Genomic DNA, 22048 nt, shown 5'->3' with positions numbered 1-22048 from the left:
GTGAAGTCTGTGAAACATTGTATGCTGCAGTATGATGGGCATGAGATTGAGTTAGACTGTATTGTGCTTGGGTTGTCTGATTTTGACTGTATTATCGGTATCGATATGTTGACCAAGTACAGAGCTACTGTTGATTGTTTTCCACAAGATTGTGATATTCAGACCGGATATGGCTGATGAGTGGAAATTTTACGGTAAGGGTTCTCGATCTAGAATTCCTTTGATATCAGTATTGTCTATGACTCGATTGTTGCAGAAAGGAGCGGAGGGATTCCTTGTATATTCAGTTAATCTACTGAAATCGAGTCCATCATTGGTGGATTTGCCAGTAGGTGTGTGAGTTTGCTGATGTCTTCCCAGATGAGATTCCTAGTTTGCCGCCGATTCGAGAGATAGACTTCAGTATTGAATTGATGCCAGGTACAGTTCCGATTTCGAGGGCTCCATACCGAATGACACCGATTGAGTTGAAAGAGTTAAAAGAACAGTTGAAGGATTTATTGGCCAAGGGGTATATCAGACCGAGTGTGTCTCCTTGGGGTGCTCCAGTATTGTTTGTTTGAAAAAAAGACGGTTCATGAGACTCTGTATCGATTACCGGCAACTGAACAAAGCAACGAGTAAAGAATAAATATCCCTTGCCTCGCATTGATGATTTGTTTGATCAGTTGCAGGGTTCTTCTGTATATTCCAAGATCGATCTGAGATCTGGATATCATCAGCTGAGAGTCAGGGATTCTGATATCTCGAAGACAGCATTAAGAACCAGGTATGGACATTATGAGTTTATTGTCATGCCGTTCGGTTTGACTAATGCTCCAGCTGTGTTTATGGGTCTGATGAACCGCATATTTCAGAGATATCTTGATGATTTTGTTATTATATTCATTGATGACATTTTGATTTATTCGAAGAATATGATTGATCATGCCGAGCATTTGAGAACTGTACTGAAAATTCTGAGGGCTGAGAAATTATATGCAAAACTGTCGAAATGCCAGTTTTGGTTGAGACAGGTTGTATTTCTGGGTCACATCATATCCGGAGATGGTATATCAGTTGATCCCAGCAAGGTTGAAGCCGTGATTTCTTGGCCGAGACCGACATCAGTACCCGAGATTCGTAGTTTTATGGGTTTGGCATGATATTATCGTCGATTTATTAAAGATTTTTCCAGCATTGCCAAGCCTATTACACAGTTGACTCAGAAGAATGCTCCATTTGTTTGGTCTGAAGAATGTGAGACCAGCTTTCTTGAATTAAAGAAAAGACTGACTAGTGCACCGATCTTGACGATTCCATCAGGTACTGGTGATTTTGTGGTTTATTGTGATGCATCTCACCAAGGATTGGGTTGTATTCTGATGCAGCGAGGGCATGTTATTGCTTATGCCTCGAGATAGCTGAAGCCACATGAGACTCGTTACCCAATTCATGATCTTGAATTGGCTGCTTTTGTATTTGCTTTGAAGATATGGCGACACTACCTTTACGGTGAGAAGTTTGAAATCTATTCTGATCATAAAAGCTTGAAATATCTCTTTTCACAGTCAGAGTTGAATATGAGACAGCGAAGATGGCTTGATTTGCTTAAAGACTTCGATTGTGAAATCAAGTACTATCCGGGAAAGTCCAATGCAGCAGCTGATGCACTGAGTCGTAAGGTATGTTCTTTGTCCTTATCAACAATAGGTGTTTCAAATTTGATAGAAGATTGCTGTTTGTCTGGATTAGCATTTGAAACAGATTGTCAGCCTCTGAGATTGTATGCTATTCAAGTCGAACCAGAGCTGATTTTGAAGATTAAAGCGGCTCAGAAAGTTGATCAGAATGTACAGAACTCAATTGAGATGGTCATATCAGGTCATCGATCAGAGTATCAGGTACGTGATGATGTACTGTATATGAACAATCGTATTGTTGTGCCGAATGTTACAGAATTGAGACAGCAGATACTAGCAGAAGCGCACAGCAGTCGTTTTAGCATTCATCCTGGTGGCAGAAAGATGTACAATGATTTGAAAGGACAGTTTTGGTGGAAACAGATGAAGACTGATGTTGCAGAATTTGTTTCCAAGTTTCTGAATTGCCAACAGGTGAAAGCGGAAAGAAAAAAACCAGGAGGTCTACTGCACAATTTATCGATTCCTGAATGGAAATGTGATCACATTTCCATGGACTACGTGACACAGTTACCACGTTCTTTCAGAGATTGTGATGCGATTTGGGTCGTGATTGACAGATTGACCAAATCAGCATGCTTCATTCCGTATCAGATGACGTACAGATATGACCAAATGGCGGAAATCTATGTCAGAGAAGTGGTCAGATTGCACGGAGTGCCGAAGTCGATTGTATCAGACCGTGATCCTCGGTTTACTTCGCACTTTTGGCAGAGTTTGCAGTAGGCTCTAGGTACGAAGTTACATCTGAGTACCGCATATCATCCATAGACCGATGGACAGTCAGAGCGGACTATCCAGACACTGGAAGATATGCTGAGAGCTGTAGTGCTTGATTTTAGCACTAGTTGGCAAGATGCATTACCACTTTGTGAGTTTTCGTACAATAATATCTATCAGACGAGTATTGAGATGGCTCCGTTTGAAGCATTGTACGGTAAGAAGTACAGATCCCCTCTGTATTGGGATGATATCTCTGAGGTACCTGAGTTTGGACCTGATATGATTAGAGATATGACAGAAAAAGTGAAGCTGATTCAGAAGAGAATGAAGACAGCTCAAGACAGACAAGCCAAATATGCCAATGTTTGACGTAGACCGTTGGTATTTGAGGTAGGAGACCGAGTATTTTTAAAGATTTCACCTTTCAGAGGAGTTGTCAGATTTGGCAAGAAAGGGAAGCTGTCTCCACGATATATTGGGCCGTACGAGATTCTCGAGAAGATAGGAGATCGTGCCTATCGACTCGCATTACCGCTTTCTCTATCTGGAATACATGATGTCTTTCACGTATCTATGCTGCGGAAGTATCTCCCTGATGATGCTCACATTATTCAGCCAGACGAGGCAGAACTTGATGAAAGTCTAAGTTATGTCGAGAAACCGATCCAGATTATTGATCGTAAGGAAAAGCAACTCAGAACGAAGACTATTCCTCTTGTGAAAGTTCAATGGACTCGTCATGGCATTGAGGAAGCCACCTGGGAGACTGAATCAGACATGAGACTGGAGTTCCCAGACTTATTTCGATGATGTGAGTCTTTTATTTCAGCTTCACTATTTCAGTTGCTATTGTTCCGTTTATTGCATCTGTTTATTGCTTATGATATGATTGCCTGCGATTTCGAGGACGAAATCATGTCTCAGAGAGGGAGAATTATAAGGCCTGAGATTTTATTATTTTAATCCGAGATTATTTAATTTACGAATTTTGGAATGATGAATTAGATTCCACGGCTTTTGTAATTACTTAGGATTGAAATGGAATTAAAAGAGTTGTGAGGACCAAATTGCAAATAGTGAAGACTTCAGGGGCTAAAGTGCAATTATGGGACTTGAATATGACACTTGTCCTAACCATGCAATTTAAGTAACAAAGTTTCATTTCCCTTCGAGGAAGAATAGCAGAAGACCGAGAATAGCGAGGGACATTCTCAAAGTTTCATTTTGGGTTCAATAATTTGATTTTTCAAGATCCGTCTATCAGAATTTGAATTCGGACACAGTTCTGTGATCCTCTCGTCAAGAACTACATAAGGATGTAAGTTTCATTGAGTTCTGTTATCATTTGAAATTATGATATTGGAGGAATTACTATTTGATCATTATGTGGTGTTCTGGATATGTTTGACATCGTAGATCGAAGTCAGATCGAAGAGCAGATTGATTATGGAATTGTTATGATTTTCTGATTATATTAATTGGGAATTGAATAGATTTGGATTATTGACTGATTCTGGATTGTATCGGATATTGGTTATGATTTGTAATTGATATCTGTTGATATTGTATTGACGGGGATATCGGGATTGTGCCGTTATGCTGTTAATTTTGAATTAGATTCAGATTGATCAGATTTAGTATTGAATTGGGAATGGAATGTTGATATTACTATTCTCGATATGTCATTTCAGATTGACAGAGACAGTCTTGAATTCATAATTTCCAATTCTTCAGACCGAGACAACGAACGAAAGGTATAAGTCAATGTGGTACTGGGAGAACGACTCGAGTAGGATATACTTGAGTTTCCCTAAATCACATAATTATTGTTATTATTTACAATGATTTGAATTGATATGCTTGTTCTATTGATTTATAGAAGCATGTATTAGATGAGTATTAGACGAGTGATCTTGTGACATAAGTGCCGATAGTGATGGAATCGTCACTGGCACATTGCACATTGTCACAAGATAGTGAATTGGCGATAGTGTCACAGTCTGTGACGGATAGGTCAAGACACCGGATGTTTGGTTATATCGATTGAATAGAATTGGAGTTTCTTCTATTACTGAATTCGATATAGGAATGCCAACGTTTGGAAACCGGGATCCCTAGACTAGGATTGAGTCTAGTCTGAGCCGTGGAGTCACGAGTCTGATTGACAGTCTTATATCGATTATGTTTTCAGATTTTGATACATATTCCTGCTATCTGTTTATGCTTTTATATTGATTATATGATTGCATGTTTCGTTGATTTATACTGGGATATATATCTCACCGGAGTTATCCGGCTGTTGTCGTGTTTGTATGTGTGCATGACAACAGGTGGGACATGATCGGGGTCGAGGAGATGAAGAGAGATCGTGATTAGAGTGGAGAATACGGACTTTGATTAGAAATATGGTTTAAACACTTGATTTGTAGTCGTTAAACCTTAGTTTGAATGTTGTATACAGTACAAGACTTGTACTTTAATACTGACATGTATATTAGAATGTATTTCATTACGTTCCGCATTTAATACTGTCTTTTAAAAAGAAAAAAATTTAGACCTTGTTTATTATATTGATTAAATTGTCCCAAATGATGATTAAGAGAATGATTAGCGTACGGGTCCCCACAATCTTCCTATCAAATTTTATGATCACAATATCAATTACGTTTCAATATATTATTATTATAATAATAAATCCTCTTCGGTTATTTCAAATTTAAGTTATTATTATTATTTTATATTATGTAAATACTATATAAAAAAATCAATATTATTATTATTATTATTATTATCAAAATTTATTATTATAAAATTATTATTTTATTATTATTAACTTATAAGATACAAATAAAAAATACAATTTTTTGTTTTAAAATAATAATAATATTTATAGTTATAATTATTATTGTTGTTTTTTATATTGGTAGTATATAAAAAATTATTATTACAATTAATTTATTTTAGTTGTCTTTTTATATTGGTAGTATATAAAAAATTATTATTACAATTAATTTATTTTACACAAATAATATAAAAATTATTATTATAAATATTATTATTCATGTTCTTAACTTACTAAATTCAAATAAGTAGTACAATTAATTCATTTTGTTATTGTTGTTGTTTTATGTAGTATTATGTAAAAAATCTAGTGTTACTACTAATTTGTTTTGCTTATTTAGTATAAAATTTTTCATCAAAATTATTTTTATTATTATTAAATACAAATAAATATTATTGTTAGTACCGTAAAACAAATTTTTTATTATTATTATTATTATTATTATTATTATCAATTAATCAAAATATATGTAAACTAATTTTAGTATTTGTCTATACTATTCTATACTATTTTTTTAAGTTTGAGACACTTAGAGTAACTAACTTTGATATAATGGTCTGTTTTAATAATTATATATATTAATAAAAAATTACAATTTTAAAATTTTAATGCAAGTTATATGTAGTTCAGCGGATAAAGTTATTGTTTCTTAGGGTTTAGGTTTAGGTTCAATTCTTATTGAGGTCATTTTTTTATTCTTTTATTTTTCAATTTATTTTTTAATTTATATATCAAAATTACAGTGTAGTCCCTCATTATTTCTTATATTTTATTTTGATCTTCATTTAAATATAAATCAAATGAATTATAAAAAATATTATACAAGCTCGCAAGACGTGCGTCGATGTACTAGTACTTATTTTATAATATTCCATATGTTGTTATGCAATTGTAATTTTAAAAAAAGTATTATCAATTTTTTATTTTTCATAACCTATTTTATTTTTATGTAAAAATAGATAGTGTGTCGATTCTTTTATTGATAGATGATAATACTATTAGGCTATGTTTGTTAGCCATGATAAGAGAATAATTATTAAATAATCATCCCTTATCTCGCATTTAGTTCATTTTTTATTTAAGGCCCTTGATTGTGATTAAAAGCCCACACTATTCATGTTATTTGTGTGATTAAATATCACTCTTCAAAGGTGTGATAATGTATAATTTTTAAATAGTAATCATGATAAGATTGTATATTGACGATAATACTCTTGAATTGTCTTCTTCAATATAATATGAAAATTATAATTAGTGAAATTTTAATAATTAATATAATATTTAAATTTTTATTATATTTTTTTATAAATTAATTTCATATATTTTATTATTTTCAATCATTTTAAATAAAATAAATTATAATGCAAATCTATCTTAAATTAAAATTTTATAAATTTTTAATCTTGTTAATTAATTTTTTATGAAAATAATATTTATTAAATTCTAATTTATTTTGTTTATTGATTTAAATTAATTTTAATAAGTGTAAATTATAATTATAAATATTTAATTATCTATCAAATTATTTTAAGAAAATTTATAATTATTTTAAAAAAACAATAATATTGTAATTATTACTAAACTTTATTTAACATTAACATTCAAAATATTATTGTTATTTTAAATATTAAAGTAAATGCATATTTATAAATTTATTTATAATAAATATATTTAAATTAATTTTAATAAATATAAATTATAATTAAAAATATTTAATTATCTATCCAATTATTTTAAAAATATATATTTAATTAGTACTTGGGGCATTTTGATCATTACAATAACATTTACAAAATTAATCCATCATTTTAAAATCATATCAAACACCGTGTTATTTATCCTATCATACTATTAATCAACATCTCTCATTTTTTAATCATTTTAATTACTAATCATTTACTTATCCCATCATACATATCAAACGGAGCCTTATAGCATATCATACTTTAATTTATTCGAAATATGTGCTTTTTTTAATAAAAAAAATTTACAAGTTGGCGAGTTTGACTGGTTTTTATAAAAAAAATTATACAAATCACGTCTATTCAATAGATGTGAGCAGTAATTAAAAGTTAAAAAAAAGTAAGGATATTTTCCTTTTTTGAAAAAAAACTCGATGAAATAAATTTTATTTCGTTTGGGAAAGTTGTTGTTTGAGAAAAATTTCTGACATCTCTATGAGAGTACTCTTATCCATTGTGAAAAAGGGTTCGTTCGATGCTAGCGTTAGGGCTGTGCCCTAACCCAGTCGAATGCTGACATGTGGCAACTTCGTTTAAATTTTTTTTTTGAAAATCTGCTTTAAAAAATAGCCTCTTTTTTACCATGGTTAATTGCTCAACCTTTTTCTACTGTAGTTTGATATTCCAATGATATACACTACAACAAAAATGGCTTTTCGAAGCGCGCAAATTCTCTTTCTGCGGCGCACATTGCACGCTGCGAAGTTGAAAGCTGTTGAAAGTTCAAGATTATCCGCAGCGTACATGTGCACGCGGTTAATAATATTATCAATAGCGTGCATATGTACGCCGTTAATACAACTATCCGCAGCGTGCAATGTACGCCGTTAATATTCAAAAAAATCTAAATATTAGCGACAGTTTCTGACAAAACCATCGCTAATTGGCAACGATCTAAAACAGAAGACACCGTCGCTAAAGTAGCAACGGTTTGTTATCCGTCGCTACATTAACGACGGTATTTAAATTTAGCGACAATTTTAAAACCGTCGCTATATTTCGTGACTGTTTAAAAACCGTCGCTAAAGTTTGCGTAAAAATAAAAAAAAAATTAATTTTATAATTTGATAAATTTTTTTAAAAAATACAATACAACTATGATATATTGACAGATAATCTTAACTAACAATTAAAAAATTAACCAAAAATTGAAACAAAAAAATTACCTAAATCGAAATTAAAATCGTATAAGAGAGAAAAATTTTAAGTGTTGTGAAGTGGTGTGGAGGAAAGTGGAATGAAAATCGGATATTTATAGATAATTTGCGACTATTAGCGACGGATTTCCATCACACCGTCGCTATTAGCGACATTTTATATATAATCGTCGCTGATTTACGGCTATTTGCGACGGTTTACTAAAACCATCGCTGGCGTTTTATTAAATCTTCGCCGATGTTAAATCGGCGACGGTTTATCGTATACCGTCTCTAAATATAGCGACAGTTTTTGAAACCGTCGCAAATTTTAAATTAGCGACGGTTTTGGTAAAACCGATGCTAATTTAAAAATTCGCATCCATTTTCAGCAGCGTGCTTTTTATGCATGCCGTGAATGTATAGGGCATTAACAGCGCACATTATTGCACGCTACAGATAGTATATAATATTACTTTCTGCAGCGTGCTTTTCATGCGCGCCGTTAATGTATATGTTATTAACGGCGCGCACTAAAAGCACGCTGCGGAAAGTATATAATATTTACAACACACATAAATGCACGCTGCGGATATTACTTTCCACAGCGTGCTTTTAATGCACGCCGTTATTTCTGTCAAGTGCAACAATATTAACAGCGCACATCTTGATGCACGCCGTTAAAAGTACTATTCGCAGCGTGCTTTTAATGCACGCTGTTGATGATGTGCTGCGAAAAATCATTTTTCTTGTAGTGATATTCCAATTAAACTTTAGGGTGGAGAGGGCATTTCCCCAATTCTCTGATAATCTTCACGTTTTCATCAACTCCCCCAACCACGCCGCCACCATCATGAGCCACCCCGACGGTCGTCACCACCGAAAACCTACATCTCACTATGTCTCTTCCACCGGTACACGATCGCCGCTGTCACCACTCCGCCACCGCCGAAAAGCCGCCAACTCCGAAAAGCCGCCACCGTACATTTGTTGGTTTGTGCGTAATTTTGAATCATTTTATTTCCAAGTCTTTATTGATGGAATCAGTTCTTTATTTGATTGGGTAAGCTTAGATTCATATTATACAAATTTAAACAACTTCACGAGGGTTGAAGAAAAATTCAATAATTATTTCCGAGTTCTTATTTTAAATTTTCTTAACCTCAGACTAACCACGAAAAAATAATATTTAAGTAGATCTAAAATCAAGAGAGTGAATGTTAAAAAAATATCATATAGTAATTAATGATAACAACATATAATATACGTACAATTTAAATCGATTCTCACCTAAATAATTGATCTATTTTAGAAATATAAATAAAAAAAAACATGGTACTGCATCCCTAAATTCATCTTGTTGTGAAAACTTAACCATTGTTCTTACGAATGAAGTTGTGAAATTTGTGTTAGATAGGCAACAATTTGTGTAATACAGAGACATTGTGTGTGACAGAGGGATCAACACTAATAGGTTGGGTTGTGGAGCAATAATAGGAATTGAACAAGAGTTTTATTTGTGTGGTACTGCTGAAATAGGTTTGGCTTCCATTGGCTGTTCTAATTCAGTAAAGACTTGGACTATTGGACCTTCTCAGCATCTGCTGACTTGATAGTGCTAAAATGGTGAGCCGTTCAATTTGAAGTTGCTATTTTTTGTATTATTTATTGCATTTAGTAAACTAATTAATTTTTTTGGAAATTTTGTGTAACTATAGGGCAAAACATATGTTGTGTTTGTTGGACGCAATCCCGGCGTATATACGTCTTGGGAAGAAATGCATATGCAAGTTAACAAATTTAGTGGAGCTGTACACAAGTATAATAAAACTAATGAAGAAGCAGTAGCAGCATTTACGGCGTACGAGGAAAAACAATCTTGTTCGAGTTGAAGGCCCGCTTCAGCGCCCGCTTCAGCTCCGCTTCAAGTTCTACTATAGCTTCAAGTTGCACCACATCTGCCGACCAATATGAGAAACTAGCTAAACTAATAGATGTCCAAGTAGATTTAGCACGTGATCAACGGGAGCAATGCTTAAAGGCTGCACAAATATTTGAAGAGATAGAACGACAATTGAAATCTCTTCGTGTTAAAGAAGTGTCAGGGCCCGTGCTCTTAATTAATATTTAATTACCAAACAACAAGGATTAATTGGTGTAAACAGCGAAAACGAGTTTAAAACGTTCATTTGGGCCTACAGAAATTTCAGCGTGACCTCCCCATAAGTAGTACATCCCAAAAATTCCAAAACACAACAATAACAATATATGCTCGAAAATAACAACAAGTTCACAATTAACCAAACAAATATCCTACAGCCGCACTGGCCAGGACTAGACACAACATACCACAAATAAAATCCAAACAACATAAAAACATCACCATACAGCTACACAGGGCATCTCCCTAGCAAATGTATCAAACCAGCATAATATATATAAATATCTGAGAACTCTGACACAAACCGACTGACTACTGGGTACCACTCGCTGACGCTCCATCAGACGTGTCAAATCCCCTGGACTGACCTGCTATGGCATCAAAAACAACCACAACATAAAAAAAAAACAGGGGTCGAACCCTAGTATGACAAACCAGTAAAATTACGACGTATATAAAAGACATGTGATAATACCAAGTAAATGCTATGATATGCGATGCATGAATGGTAACAATGGAATAACGGATACCAAATGGAGTCCAAACGAATAGCATTATCAATAATAACAGTGGCCACCCGTGCCAGGAATGCAGCATCAAATCGCCGCTCGCCCATGCACGTAGCATCGGGACTGCAAGTAGCTAAGTAGCTCGTCCCTAGCTGTCATATGGGAATGTGGCTAATCCTAACCCACTCGTCCCTCTGATGACTCAATATATCTCAACAGAATCAACATAAATCGCCGTCAAATGAGTCAAGGCTCAATATGTTATGCCAACACAATTAATGCATGAATGCATCAGAATAAACATTCAAGGCACATAATAGCAAACAAAATTCACCGAATATTCTTACACGCAAATATAAGCGTCATAATGATATAGGTTTGAGTGTACCTCAACTTCAACTTACAATACCATAGTAATTTCTTAGGACTATCGGCTGAACTCGCCCAACAATAAAACCTACAATATAAATTCGTTATACACTTCAATATGATACAATCCAAGTGACTAAAACAAATTAAATCGGCTCGGTAAAAATTCAATTTCCGGGCAGCCTATATAACCCTTTTACAATCTGAATTCAAGTTTAATACCTCAATAATCTAGGCTAAAACGCACAATAGTGATCTCGGAGAAGTAGCTCGTCAGAAATGTCGCCGGAAAACTGTTCACGATCTGAAAAATGAGCTGGAAATCGGCTGAAAATAGGGAAAATAAAGGGCTTTGATTCCTTGCTAAATAAACTCACATCAACAAGAAAAATTGAAGCTAGAATCTCACCAAATCGGACAAAGAACGAAACTCAGCTGCCGGCTCGAACGTGAAAAAATGGAGCTCTGATTTCTACCGATTCATGGCAGGAAAGTAGCTAATAGGTTGAAGGAAGAAGATTGCTAACTGCTGCACTAAATTTTCCGGCCGCTGGCAGCGTTACGCGAGGGCTGAAGAATGAGGAGAGAAACGACGACTTGCAAGGCTGAGGAAGAGCTTTCTGGATTTTGAGCGATCCGATTCTTTCTTCTATCAAATGGATTTGGGTAATTATAATTAAATGAAATGGGCTGGGCCTAATGCTACTTGGGCCTCACATTCAGATTAGAAGTAGTGTTTGTATTATTACAATGAATCTTTTTTAGTTGTTTTGTTTTGTCATGTAAGATAAGTGGATTAATGACTTTGTTCTCATAAAGTATTTAGTAATATTCCTGGTTTGCTATGCATTTATAGTATTTCTGGTAGTATTTAGTAGTTTTTCTAGTCTGCTATGCATTTATAGTGTTGAAACAAAAATTTTGTATTTTTCTGGGCCACGTGCATATAGCATGGATGGGGATTTATATGAACAATGCTACATTTAAATATGAGACACACGTCTTTGAGGCACATGGGATGAAATTTATAAGCCCCACAACATCAAGAGCCTAACAAAAACAGAAGTCCCACAACAGCAAGTTATCTCCAGAATTTCATTACAAAAGCCCCTCAAAAGCATGTTATCTCCAGAATCTTTACAGAGCCTTACCAAACCAGAACAAAAGTGATAAATTTGCATTAACTCAATTATATAGTTGATTGACTTCAAATTGAGATGTCAATGATGGTGGGACATTAGGATTTTGTAGTTGTTGGGCATGATCTATTTCTTGGCTATTCATGCGTTGGGAAGCCTGTGAGCTTTGTCCTTTTCTTTTGCTGCATCTTGCATCTACGTCACACAATGAGAAAATTTTATTAAAGATTGAAATAACTATTAACAATTAACAAAAGAAATCACGACTAACTTGAACTGTCAACTTTTCCTTTCCTTTTCTTTTCTTACTTTTATCATCCCAATGACGTTGTATGTTTTTATTTGTAATTCCTCTTGACTTGACTTGAAGAGGATTACGTACAACCATTTCATCTACCATGTTTTCTTCTTGAATCCCGTTGTCATCCAACTTAAATTTTTCGAAGAACTCATCTATTTGTTCTCTCGCACCTTCAACAATTTCTGTCAATTTCTTTCTTGCATCTCCATTAGATTTACATCGCAGGCTAAGAGTATATGTCGATCTCATAAGTTGGTTTACAAAAACCATCTCAGATTCCTGGCCACTTCCACTTTCTTGCTGACAAAAATCATCCACCAAAACTCTATTTTTTGTATTTTTCATCTAGCGCTTCTTCAAGTAGGGTTTGGGAATATAATTCACATTCATAAAATTAAAGACCATCAAAATGTGTTTGCACAATATTCCCATTGACTCGAATTTCTGACAAATGCATTTTACTTCAATAGTCTCCTTATTAAATATCACGTGTCGAACCCTTGAGTTCTCATCATGAGATTTTACTTTAAAATCGAGGGAAACCGCACTGAAATCCAAAGGCATCTCAATAAATCGCATATTCAAAGAATTAATAAACTCTAACGCGAATAGCTTGTACACGGTGAGTGTATAAACATCAGCTGCAGAATTCAACATTGGATTGTTTTTCAACATTGTCGGGGATTTCTTGTGATGACAACGCGTATCTTCGGCCTTCTCTTTCTCTCGCCAACTTTGTTGGATTTTTTCGTAATTAACCACAAAATCATACAATGAAATTGCACTGTTAGTTGATCTCTTCAACACATCATTTGTCACCTCGCTTCTAGAAGTTGCCAATAGCCCTGCACTAAACTTGTGATTGCTAAACGCAGTAGCCCATTTGTATCTCAACGTGTACACACCATGTAACCATTTGTGGCCACTGAGATTGTATTCATCAATCATAATACTCCATGTGGATTCAAATTCTTCTTCAGATTCACAATGAGTCATGCATTTATTCCACAATCTTTTAAAACTCGAATCATCATTCAAACTACCTAAGTGTGATGGAGCATTTTGATTGATGTGCCATTGACATAACCAATGGTGTGAATGTAGAAAAATTGTTTCAATTGCATTCATCATTGCTTGGCATTGATCTGTAAAAATTGTTTCAGGTTGTTTCCCATTCATAGAATCAAGAAAAGTTTTGAACAACCATTCAAATGAACTCTCAGTTTCATCTGACATAAATGCCAAGCCAACATTACATTTTTCTGTGCTAATTAATTCCAACGAAAGGAGCACATATCAAATTGTACCGATTGGTTCGATAAGTCGTGTCAACTGATAATATATCACCAAAAAACTCATAATCAGCTTCACATCTGGAATCCCTAAGGAAGAAGTTCATGACTCTATTGTCATCATTTAATTGCACATTCCAATAAAAATTTGACTCTTTATTCGACTTGTTTATAAAATGATGAAGTAATGCAGAAGCATCTCTGTTCTCAACTTTCGTTTGTTTTTTTATGCGACCAAGATAATCATATGCATCTTTTCGAAAAAAACTCAAATTCTATGGTCCTTGTGCTTCATTTACCATATAAGAGACATCATTAGACACTCTTATCCCAGAATTTACCATGGACTCCAAAATAGATTTTTGAACATATGAGAAATATTTCGTGATGATCTCAACAAATGTCTTTGATCAGCCGCAAGCATTTCATGATTATGTTCCATGACAAATCTATCGACCGTCCATTCTCTACCACGTTGCCTAGTTATTCTGAGCTTTGCTTTACATTTACTTCTACTTGTCGGCTTCAAGTAAACGGGTATTTGTGCATTAGAACGTTTTTCATCTTTACTACACTCACAAGAACATTCAAACTCTTGAGCTTGAAGTTCGTTAGTGCCAGGAAAGTAGAGTTGATCACTTTTTTTAACACTAAAACCTTTTGCATGAGCATTATTACAATATAGTTTATAAGCATCTTCAACACTTTTTACAACTTCACCAACAAATAATCTACTCCCCAATTGATCTACAATAGAATTTGTAGATAGTACCTCAACATCTCTATGAACCACAGATTCCAAATTTGAAACTCCAACCTCTTCAATATTATCTACCACAAAGTGTATAAGAACAAAAAAATCAGTTTGGATAGTATTTGGTTATATTCTAATAGGAAATTTATAACTATGGAAAAATATTACAAGAGTCAATATATCTATCATCGCAATTCAGATTCATTCGTCGTGTTTCTGGTCTCGGTTCAGTCAATGGGATGTATATAGATGTGTGGCAAACACAGATGGATCAGGATCTAATCTTGTGATGAATTCAGGAACAACAATACTCCAGTAAATTCTATGAGACAATAACAAAAAAAAATCAGAAGTAGTACCAGAGAGCATCTTGTGCCAAATAAGAAATATGGGTTAGTTTATCAATCATTTCATCCAAATTACAATATAAACTTATAGTTAACATCTCAAATTCTGAAACCAAAGTGAAATTTACCAAACAATAACGTAAAAAAATTGTTCCCCAATTTCAGTCAACAACCCAATATAAAAATTGTTCCTCAAAATTTTCAAAAATCACAAAAGCCAAAATCTTAATATCTATATGTGTCCACTGCCTTATAACAAGATATTTTTGACAATGAGCATCTCCATACTTGACAATCAACCTAGATTATAAATACGTACACCTCATTTTTGCCTCATAAACAATGTGAAATAAGGTATAAATCAAGATAATTTACGATCCCAGAAAACAAGAAAATTATAAAATAATAACAGTAACTCCAAATAATATACCTTAAAATCCCTTCAAAAGCAAACAGAAAATCCCAAATATATCACAAAACCCACGTTTCCCTTGATGGCTTGAAACCGAAGCAAAGGTAAAATCCCATCTTTTGGTTTAAATAAAAATTAATCCCGAACGTGAAAATAACACACAGTGATTCAGGAGTCTTTCCTGTGGATGCAATGTACGCCGGTGCGTAGCAGCGCCGCTGCCGTTTTGGTAAAGATATGGAATGAAATTTAAAGATTGAGATGGCAGAACGTGAAAGAAGAGGGAAAATAATGGGGGTAATTTTTTCAAGGGAATTTGAAATAATTTGAGCTATTCTATTTTTTTTAAAAAAAGAAAAGGTTGAGCAATTAACCATGGTAAAAAAAGGCTATTTTTTAAAACATATTTACAATTTTTTTAAAAAAAATTGAGATGCCACGTGTCAATTTTCGACTGGTTAGGGCACAGCCCTAACGCCAGCATCGAACTAACCGTAAAAAAGATGCAATATGTTTACACTTAGCTGAAGAATGAATCTTTTTTAAAATAAAAATAAGATTCTTGAATCTTGATTTAGGCTGGATGGGTAAAGGAGGGTGTATGCCAAGTAAACAAAAGGCGGCATCAGTTGTGGTCTCTGATCAGGGTCAACCCGATGGATCAATCTCAACGGAGGACCAAAACCCCGAGAGAACTGAGGCAACACTCCCTTTTCAAGATTCAACCGATGTTCGCAAATTTAGAATATTCATTGTGTTTTATTCAATGTACAGACAAAGTGCTTGGCTAGGATAATCAAGAAAGGGGTTGATGCAGTTGAGGGTATTATGTACAGGGTTCCTGAGACTTGGGAACCACAAGCTTTGGATCAAATGAAAGTGCCACCGAAAAACGATGAGACCCCGTTGATTTCGGCGGAGGAATTGGTCGAGGCGGATGGGTTTTTGTTCGGGTTACCGACGTGGTAGGGAGTATGGTGGGGCACATGAAGGTGTTTTTCGACTCGACTGGGGTGTTGTGGAGGCAGCAGAAGCTCGCCGGTGTTCCTTCCGGGTTTTTTGTGAGCACCGGAGCACAAGGTGGCGGGCAAGAAACGACCATATATGCAAGATGGTTATTTTTACTTCTCAGGCACTATTTGTTTGGTACAAATTGGTTTCCTCGGCCTCCAAAAATAGATTAAGAGAAAACTCTAGATGCATGAAGAAAGCAATTCGGGAAAGATTAACCCGGCATAGGCTACATGAGCTCTTAGTAGTTTACCGGCTCTCCGGCGGTGAAGGAGCTAATTTACTTAACTTAAAAAAGAAAAACTCGAACAAATGTGGGACCTGGGAGAGCTTTGCCCAAGAACCCTAAAAAGAGCTCTTTCTTCTCCCGGGAAGAAGATCAGGTCTCCCGCTTAGGCTCCGATCCAACTAGTAACAAGAAAGATAGGTATTTGACTCGAATTATACAATAATTTGAATAAAAATATCATGGCCTTTTGTATATAATCCCTTATTACATTTTAAAAAAAAGTCAAATCTCTCGCGCTAATCAGTACTCATACACACAAAATTCAACTGAAATACTGATTACTATTACCAAATAAAATCTTTTGTGATTTTATCAGAAAATAATACCAAACATAACTTCTAATCTCCCGGACCATTTCTAAAAAAATATCCCCCAAAGCTTTTACACCGTTTCTTTTTCATGTCCAATCTTTTGCCAAAATCCCAAAGCCATTTGTTCTAATTCTCAAATCCAAATAATACAATTCAAATGCAACCTAAGGTATTACTTAGATATTTGAATCATGGATATATACTTTTAATCTGTATCAAATCAAATTCCTCCATCTAAATCAATTCATTTCATTGAAACGCCTCCAAGAATCTCACTACTCTGTGTTCATCAATCATCTCATCCTCATATCATGCCAACATTGCGGGAAAAAAAGCTCATAGATAGAGTTTATAGGAGAAAACTGCAAGCCAATAGCTAATATTTGACGCATTTTCTCAGGTAATTCATTAGATCGAAAAAAGGAATGATGATATCGGAATCGAGAAGCTTCATCAGCCTAATCTTGCTTCTCTCCGTAGCACCTAAAAAGGAAGAAAATTGAAGAATTTGAGAAATATTTTAGAAAGCTGAAGTGCAGCCGGCAATGAATTATGTTGGTTCATTATTTATGCACAAATGTAAACTGGATACTAGTATCGGCCATATGCAAGTACATCTATGAATTTTTCTCGTTCTTTACCATAAAAGTTGAAACAGAGGACTTTTAGTAAGATAGACTCCTTATAGTAGAAAATAATTGTTCATTTTCACATCAGAAGGTTAAAATACTTCTCAAATTTTTGTTATCAATAGCCAACCAATGAAATTTAACACAACTTCAAGATTTTTTTAGCTGGAGTCGTAACCAGTGAAGTATGTGGAAATACACCAAGCTAGAACGATGAATGCGTACCCAGTACATATATCGTTATCATAGGCGATCAACAATGATATGCTACATGAAAACAAGATTGTGTAGTCAGAAATACCTCTTCAGCAAATTTAATCAGAATGGTTGTTCTAGGTCGTTGTTGCCCATCTACGGGTACGAAATGAGCTGTGACTACAGCTGGAAAATCTGCATTGTCGAGTACTCCCTTCAACATGGAAAAAACAAGCTATTAGTGCTTATGCCCTAAAATGTTGTTAATTAATCATTCAATGCGGTAAGTACCCTCACTATCCCAGCGACAAAGGCTCCACAGTTAAATGCTCCCATATCTTTGGGTATTGAAATAAATCTACAGAGTAAATATCATGTCAGCAGGAAATTGTAAAGGATTATTAAATACAGATAATAAGAAAACGAATCTGTACACAAACAAATATAACCTGTTAACAAGAAGTTCCTTCTCACTTATCATGTACTCATCTTCATGCTCCGTGCCTTTTTCCAGAGAATCGGCCACCTGATATTCAGGTAGAGTAAAAACTGATATTCATGACACTACTTTGATGATACAAATTAATTTGTACGATTTGCTACAGCGTTATTTGTTATGTTCAATACTAATAAGTTCTTTCTAATCATCTGATAAAATCAATTCTGGAGTATTATCGCCATGGGTAGAGAATGAGAAGAACAAATTCAATGTTTAGTTTTTTATTTTTAAAACATTCACGGCATGGCTCGAACCTTAGAACCAAGTTACAGGAAATAAACCACTCCACCACTTGAACTGGCCCAAAATCTAATGATTCGTTAAATATTATAGTGTCTCATACGCAAGATGCGGGGGACATTAATAATGCTCTCTGAAGGGTAATATGTGTCCCCAAGAAAGAGAGGCATAATTACAAGTGAATAAATTATCACCAACCTTTCCAAACAAAACCTTCCACACTGTACTGTGTATGAAGGACAAGATACCCAATAGCCGTGTTTCCCTTCTGTTACCCTACAGAGACATGAAAATATCACAAAAAGGTATGAATTCTTAATGTTAAAAATTGTTTGCATATGGCAGATGCCAACAAGAAGGTTGCAAAATCATTTCAAATGTAAACCTTTCATAGGCAAATGAATGCTCATTTTCAAACTCACGAAGTCAGAAAGTCACGAAAGTCTAAACTAAAACAAGCATATTTTCCAAGAAATAGAGGCAGAAAGGAAGAATACCTTATTTCAAGACACGGGCACAAAGTTAAATTTTTATACATTTTAAAAGGTTTGGGTTGAATATCCTCAGATACTTTCAGCAAAAACTGGACAACTTACAGGATGCAATTTTAATACAAATAAATCAAATCAAACTTAAAATTTCATATCCTAAATGCATCATGCAAAAAAATTTCTTCCTGGAGATTGAACTCTAAAAACTGTTTTGGCGTGAAAAGGATAAGGAAGAAGAAGAGAATTGTTCGCAAACAATTTCTACATCAATCAACCTGAGTGCCTTCTGATTCAGGTTCTTTTCTCTTTACACTCGAAAAATCCTACAACTGCAATTGTCTTAAATTGAAGAAGGTTTCATATATGAAGGGTCAACGTGCAGACATGGACCAAGAATATACAAAGAATTACATTATACAGCTCATATGCATACAAACTACAAAGGCAACCTATAGTTCCAGATCGGAAACAAATCACAGGTTGAGATAAAGTTCACCACCTTCTCCCTGTGACAGAGAAGTTCCAGAACCCTAGTTCCAACAGCATAGCCAGCATCCTCTAACCTGATACACAGGAAACACTTCAATAATACCATCAACCATAAACAGATAATAAAATAAACATCAAGGTAATATCCCATTTTAAACTTTCAGCATAAAAAGGATCACTGCCTTAAGCCATTAACCATCATTAAGATAATGTCAATCTCAAGGCTAAATTCTAACTCCTCACTCATGAACCCCTAAGAGGTGGACAAATAAAGTTTATCAAAGCACTCACAGCAAGCGCCAAGACTCAAGGCATACCCATAAAGCACACACCGTGGTGCACCTTTAAGTCACGAGAAACGAGCCTCAAATGTGGGGAATGCAATTGCAATGCAATGTGAAACATGATGGAGTTGTTATTCGTGTCCGGTTGTATAGTTGTATGATATTAAATAATTTCATAGCATAGTTCACGGGCTATAAAATATGTAGTATCTTATGCTATTCAAATGCTTTAGTAACTTTTTTTGATAAGGTACAAGCCTTTCCATGAGCCATACAATGACTCTAAATATCTTAAAGATTATTTCTTGTTTTTGGAATTGTAAACACCCTTTGCCCTTCGATAATAAACATAGCAATATCCTGGTAAATGTTTCACTTAAATTTGAATATATGGAGATAGCATGATCCAAAATCTATACAATAGATTGACCAGCAGACAGCAATCACCTTCGTTCCAATTCAGCTATGTTGTCTACTTGAGTTTGATTATACTGAACAAGCTCCGAAAACAAGAATGCAAATGCACTCAGACTAACCTGCAAAAAATCATCTTGCCATTAATCATCACCAACAATGCAATTAGATCATTAGACCCGTTGTTAGCAAATTCACCACATGAATCTCATTCATTGTCAGCAAAGTCCCCACTTAAATAGTTAAATCTAATCTCAAATTTATGTGGGGTTCTAGAAATGTTAGCTAAAAACCCTTCAATTATCATTACCAACAAAAATCGCTTGAGTATCAAAATGGGTCCATGAGATTTTAACAAAGAGTCTGTCAAAAGTAAAAAAAAATGAAGATCTGAATAATTTAGAAAAACGAACAACCTCTTGTTTGCCTTTGCTGAGGGGTCGATCGAGTAGGTTCGAATGTTGCTTCATTTTCCCAGTTCCTATCATCTCTGCAAATGACGATACACAGTAACGGGAATTTTGGCAATCCCGATTGTAGGCTTGAGCTTGCCGCGGGAATCGTCAGCTAAATCTGTTGCTGCAATGTACGGTTTAATTAATAAAAATTAAGCAGTCGGATCAAAGATCTGGATAAGTATGCCACCGCCTTATTCCTCACAAGCCACAACCTTTGAGGCTATAAAACGGCAGCGACAACGGTAGATTCTTGATGGTCGATCGAAGAAATAGTCCTCTAAAGAGGAATGATGCTGCTCGAGTAAAATTGGGTGAGCTGGGTCGTATATGCTTGTGATCTAGCAAAATGAACTCGAGTTGGATGGTCTGTTTCTATCTAAGGACGAGAAAAGTGCGTGGCAGGGTTTAGCATGATTATTCTGACGCTTATAAAGATGGCCAACGGACTGTGAATGAAAAGTGAATTCTTTGATTTTGTCTCGTTTGGAGTATTTAAAGGGTATTAGATTATTTAGGGGTGGGTACGGTATGGTATACCATACCGAACTACGGTACCGTATATCGTACCGAAAATATCGTAATGGAATTTTTTCATACCGATACCAATACTGAAAATTCGGTATACCGCACGAATTTTCGGTATGGAAAAAGTTCATACCGGTACCGTACCGATAACGAAAATTGTCGGTATACCGAAAAACATTTTCGGTATACCGACATTTTTTCGGTATACCGAACTTAAATTTTTAAAAAAATAATAATAATAAATTATTTTCGGTATTTCGGTATATACCGAAATACCGAAAAAAAAATATTCCATACCGATACCGATATCGAAAATTTCGGTATGTTCGGTATACCGATTTTTTCGGTAAGTTCGGTATTTTTTCGGTACGGTTTTTCGTTATTTCCCCTAAGACTATTAGAGTCGGTGATCACTACAAAATGTTAAAGATAGTGGTCATGATGTGAGGACATTACTCGTGTCTTGGGTTCAACAAGATCGGAGAACGTGGAGTGAAACATGTTCCTTGATTACAAGTGGATTGAGTCCGCGATCAATTATTATAGGTCTGAGCTTGTATAAGTTGGTAGTTGCGCATGACAAACTTATTGGGTTGATGCATATCCGAAATAGTTTAAAAACAAGGTACTTTTTTTTGCCCAGGCTGGCTTCCACTCGATCTCCTATTGGCTTCATGGAAACAGCTCTCGAATCCCGTTCTTTCTTCCTCTGCCCGAGTCCAAGGATAATCCGGATCCATTCTGGGGTATCACCACTCCCTCCTTAAATAGTCGGATTAGAGTTCTACTCGTTGTCCTGAGTGG

At 34.9% G+C, this 22048-nt stretch overlaps 2 protein-coding genes, 1 long non-coding RNA gene and 1 pseudogene across 4 annotated transcripts; 1 reads left to right on the top strand and 3 right to left on the bottom strand.

Annotated features, from left to right (window-relative positions):
• Positions 1-10348: 10348 nt before the first annotated feature.
• LOC142527301 (uncharacterized) lies at positions 10349-11216 on the bottom strand. Its single transcript, XR_012815436.1, has 2 exons — positions 10811-11216; positions 10349-10649 (listed from the first exon to the last, which is right to left on the bottom strand). It is a non-coding gene; the product is annotated as an uncharacterized LOC142527301 (long non-coding RNA).
• Positions 11217-12949: 1733 nt separating this feature from the next.
• LOC142525799 (protein FAR1-RELATED SEQUENCE 5-like) lies at positions 12950-14855 on the bottom strand. The gene is made up of 3 exons (XM_075630089.1): positions 14819-14855; positions 14407-14727; positions 12950-13833 (listed from the first exon to the last, which is right to left on the bottom strand). Exons 1-3 carry the CDS (start codon positions 14853-14855, stop codon positions 12950-12952), a joined length of 1242 nt encoding a protein of 413 aa, XP_075486204.1.
• Positions 14856-15909: 1054 nt separating this feature from the next.
• LOC142527536 (putative NAD(P)H dehydrogenase (quinone) FQR1-like 2) lies at positions 15910-16810 on the top strand (annotated as a pseudogene).
• Positions 16811-17249: 439 nt separating this feature from the next.
• LOC142527743 (uncharacterized) lies at positions 17250-21177 on the bottom strand. 2 transcript variants are annotated; one of them, XM_075632658.1, is made up of 9 exons: positions 20932-21177; positions 20678-20840; positions 20295-20383; positions 19574-19637; positions 18782-18859; positions 18294-18370; positions 18136-18202; positions 17951-18058; positions 17250-17503 (listed from the first exon to the last, which is right to left on the bottom strand). In XM_075632658.1, exons 2-9 carry the CDS (start codon positions 20747-20749, stop codon positions 17474-17476), a joined length of 585 nt encoding a protein of 194 aa, XP_075488773.1. In that variant the 5' UTR covers positions 20750-20840; positions 20932-21177; the 3' UTR covers positions 17250-17473. The 2 variants fall into 2 exon arrangements, with proteins under 2 accessions (XP_075488773.1, XP_075488774.1); XM_075632659.1 differs by having other exon boundaries at positions 20678-20834.
• Positions 21178-22048: the final 871 nt, after the last annotated feature.

This window comes from Primulina tabacum, chromosome 15 (genome assembly GCF_025594145.1).
Source record: "Primulina tabacum isolate GXHZ01 chromosome 15, ASM2559414v2, whole genome shotgun sequence".
Lineage (NCBI taxonomy): Eukaryota > Viridiplantae > Streptophyta > Magnoliopsida > Lamiales > Gesneriaceae > Primulina > Primulina tabacum.
Note: the sequence above shows the minus strand (reverse complement) of the source record. Positions and strands in the feature narration are given on the sequence as shown.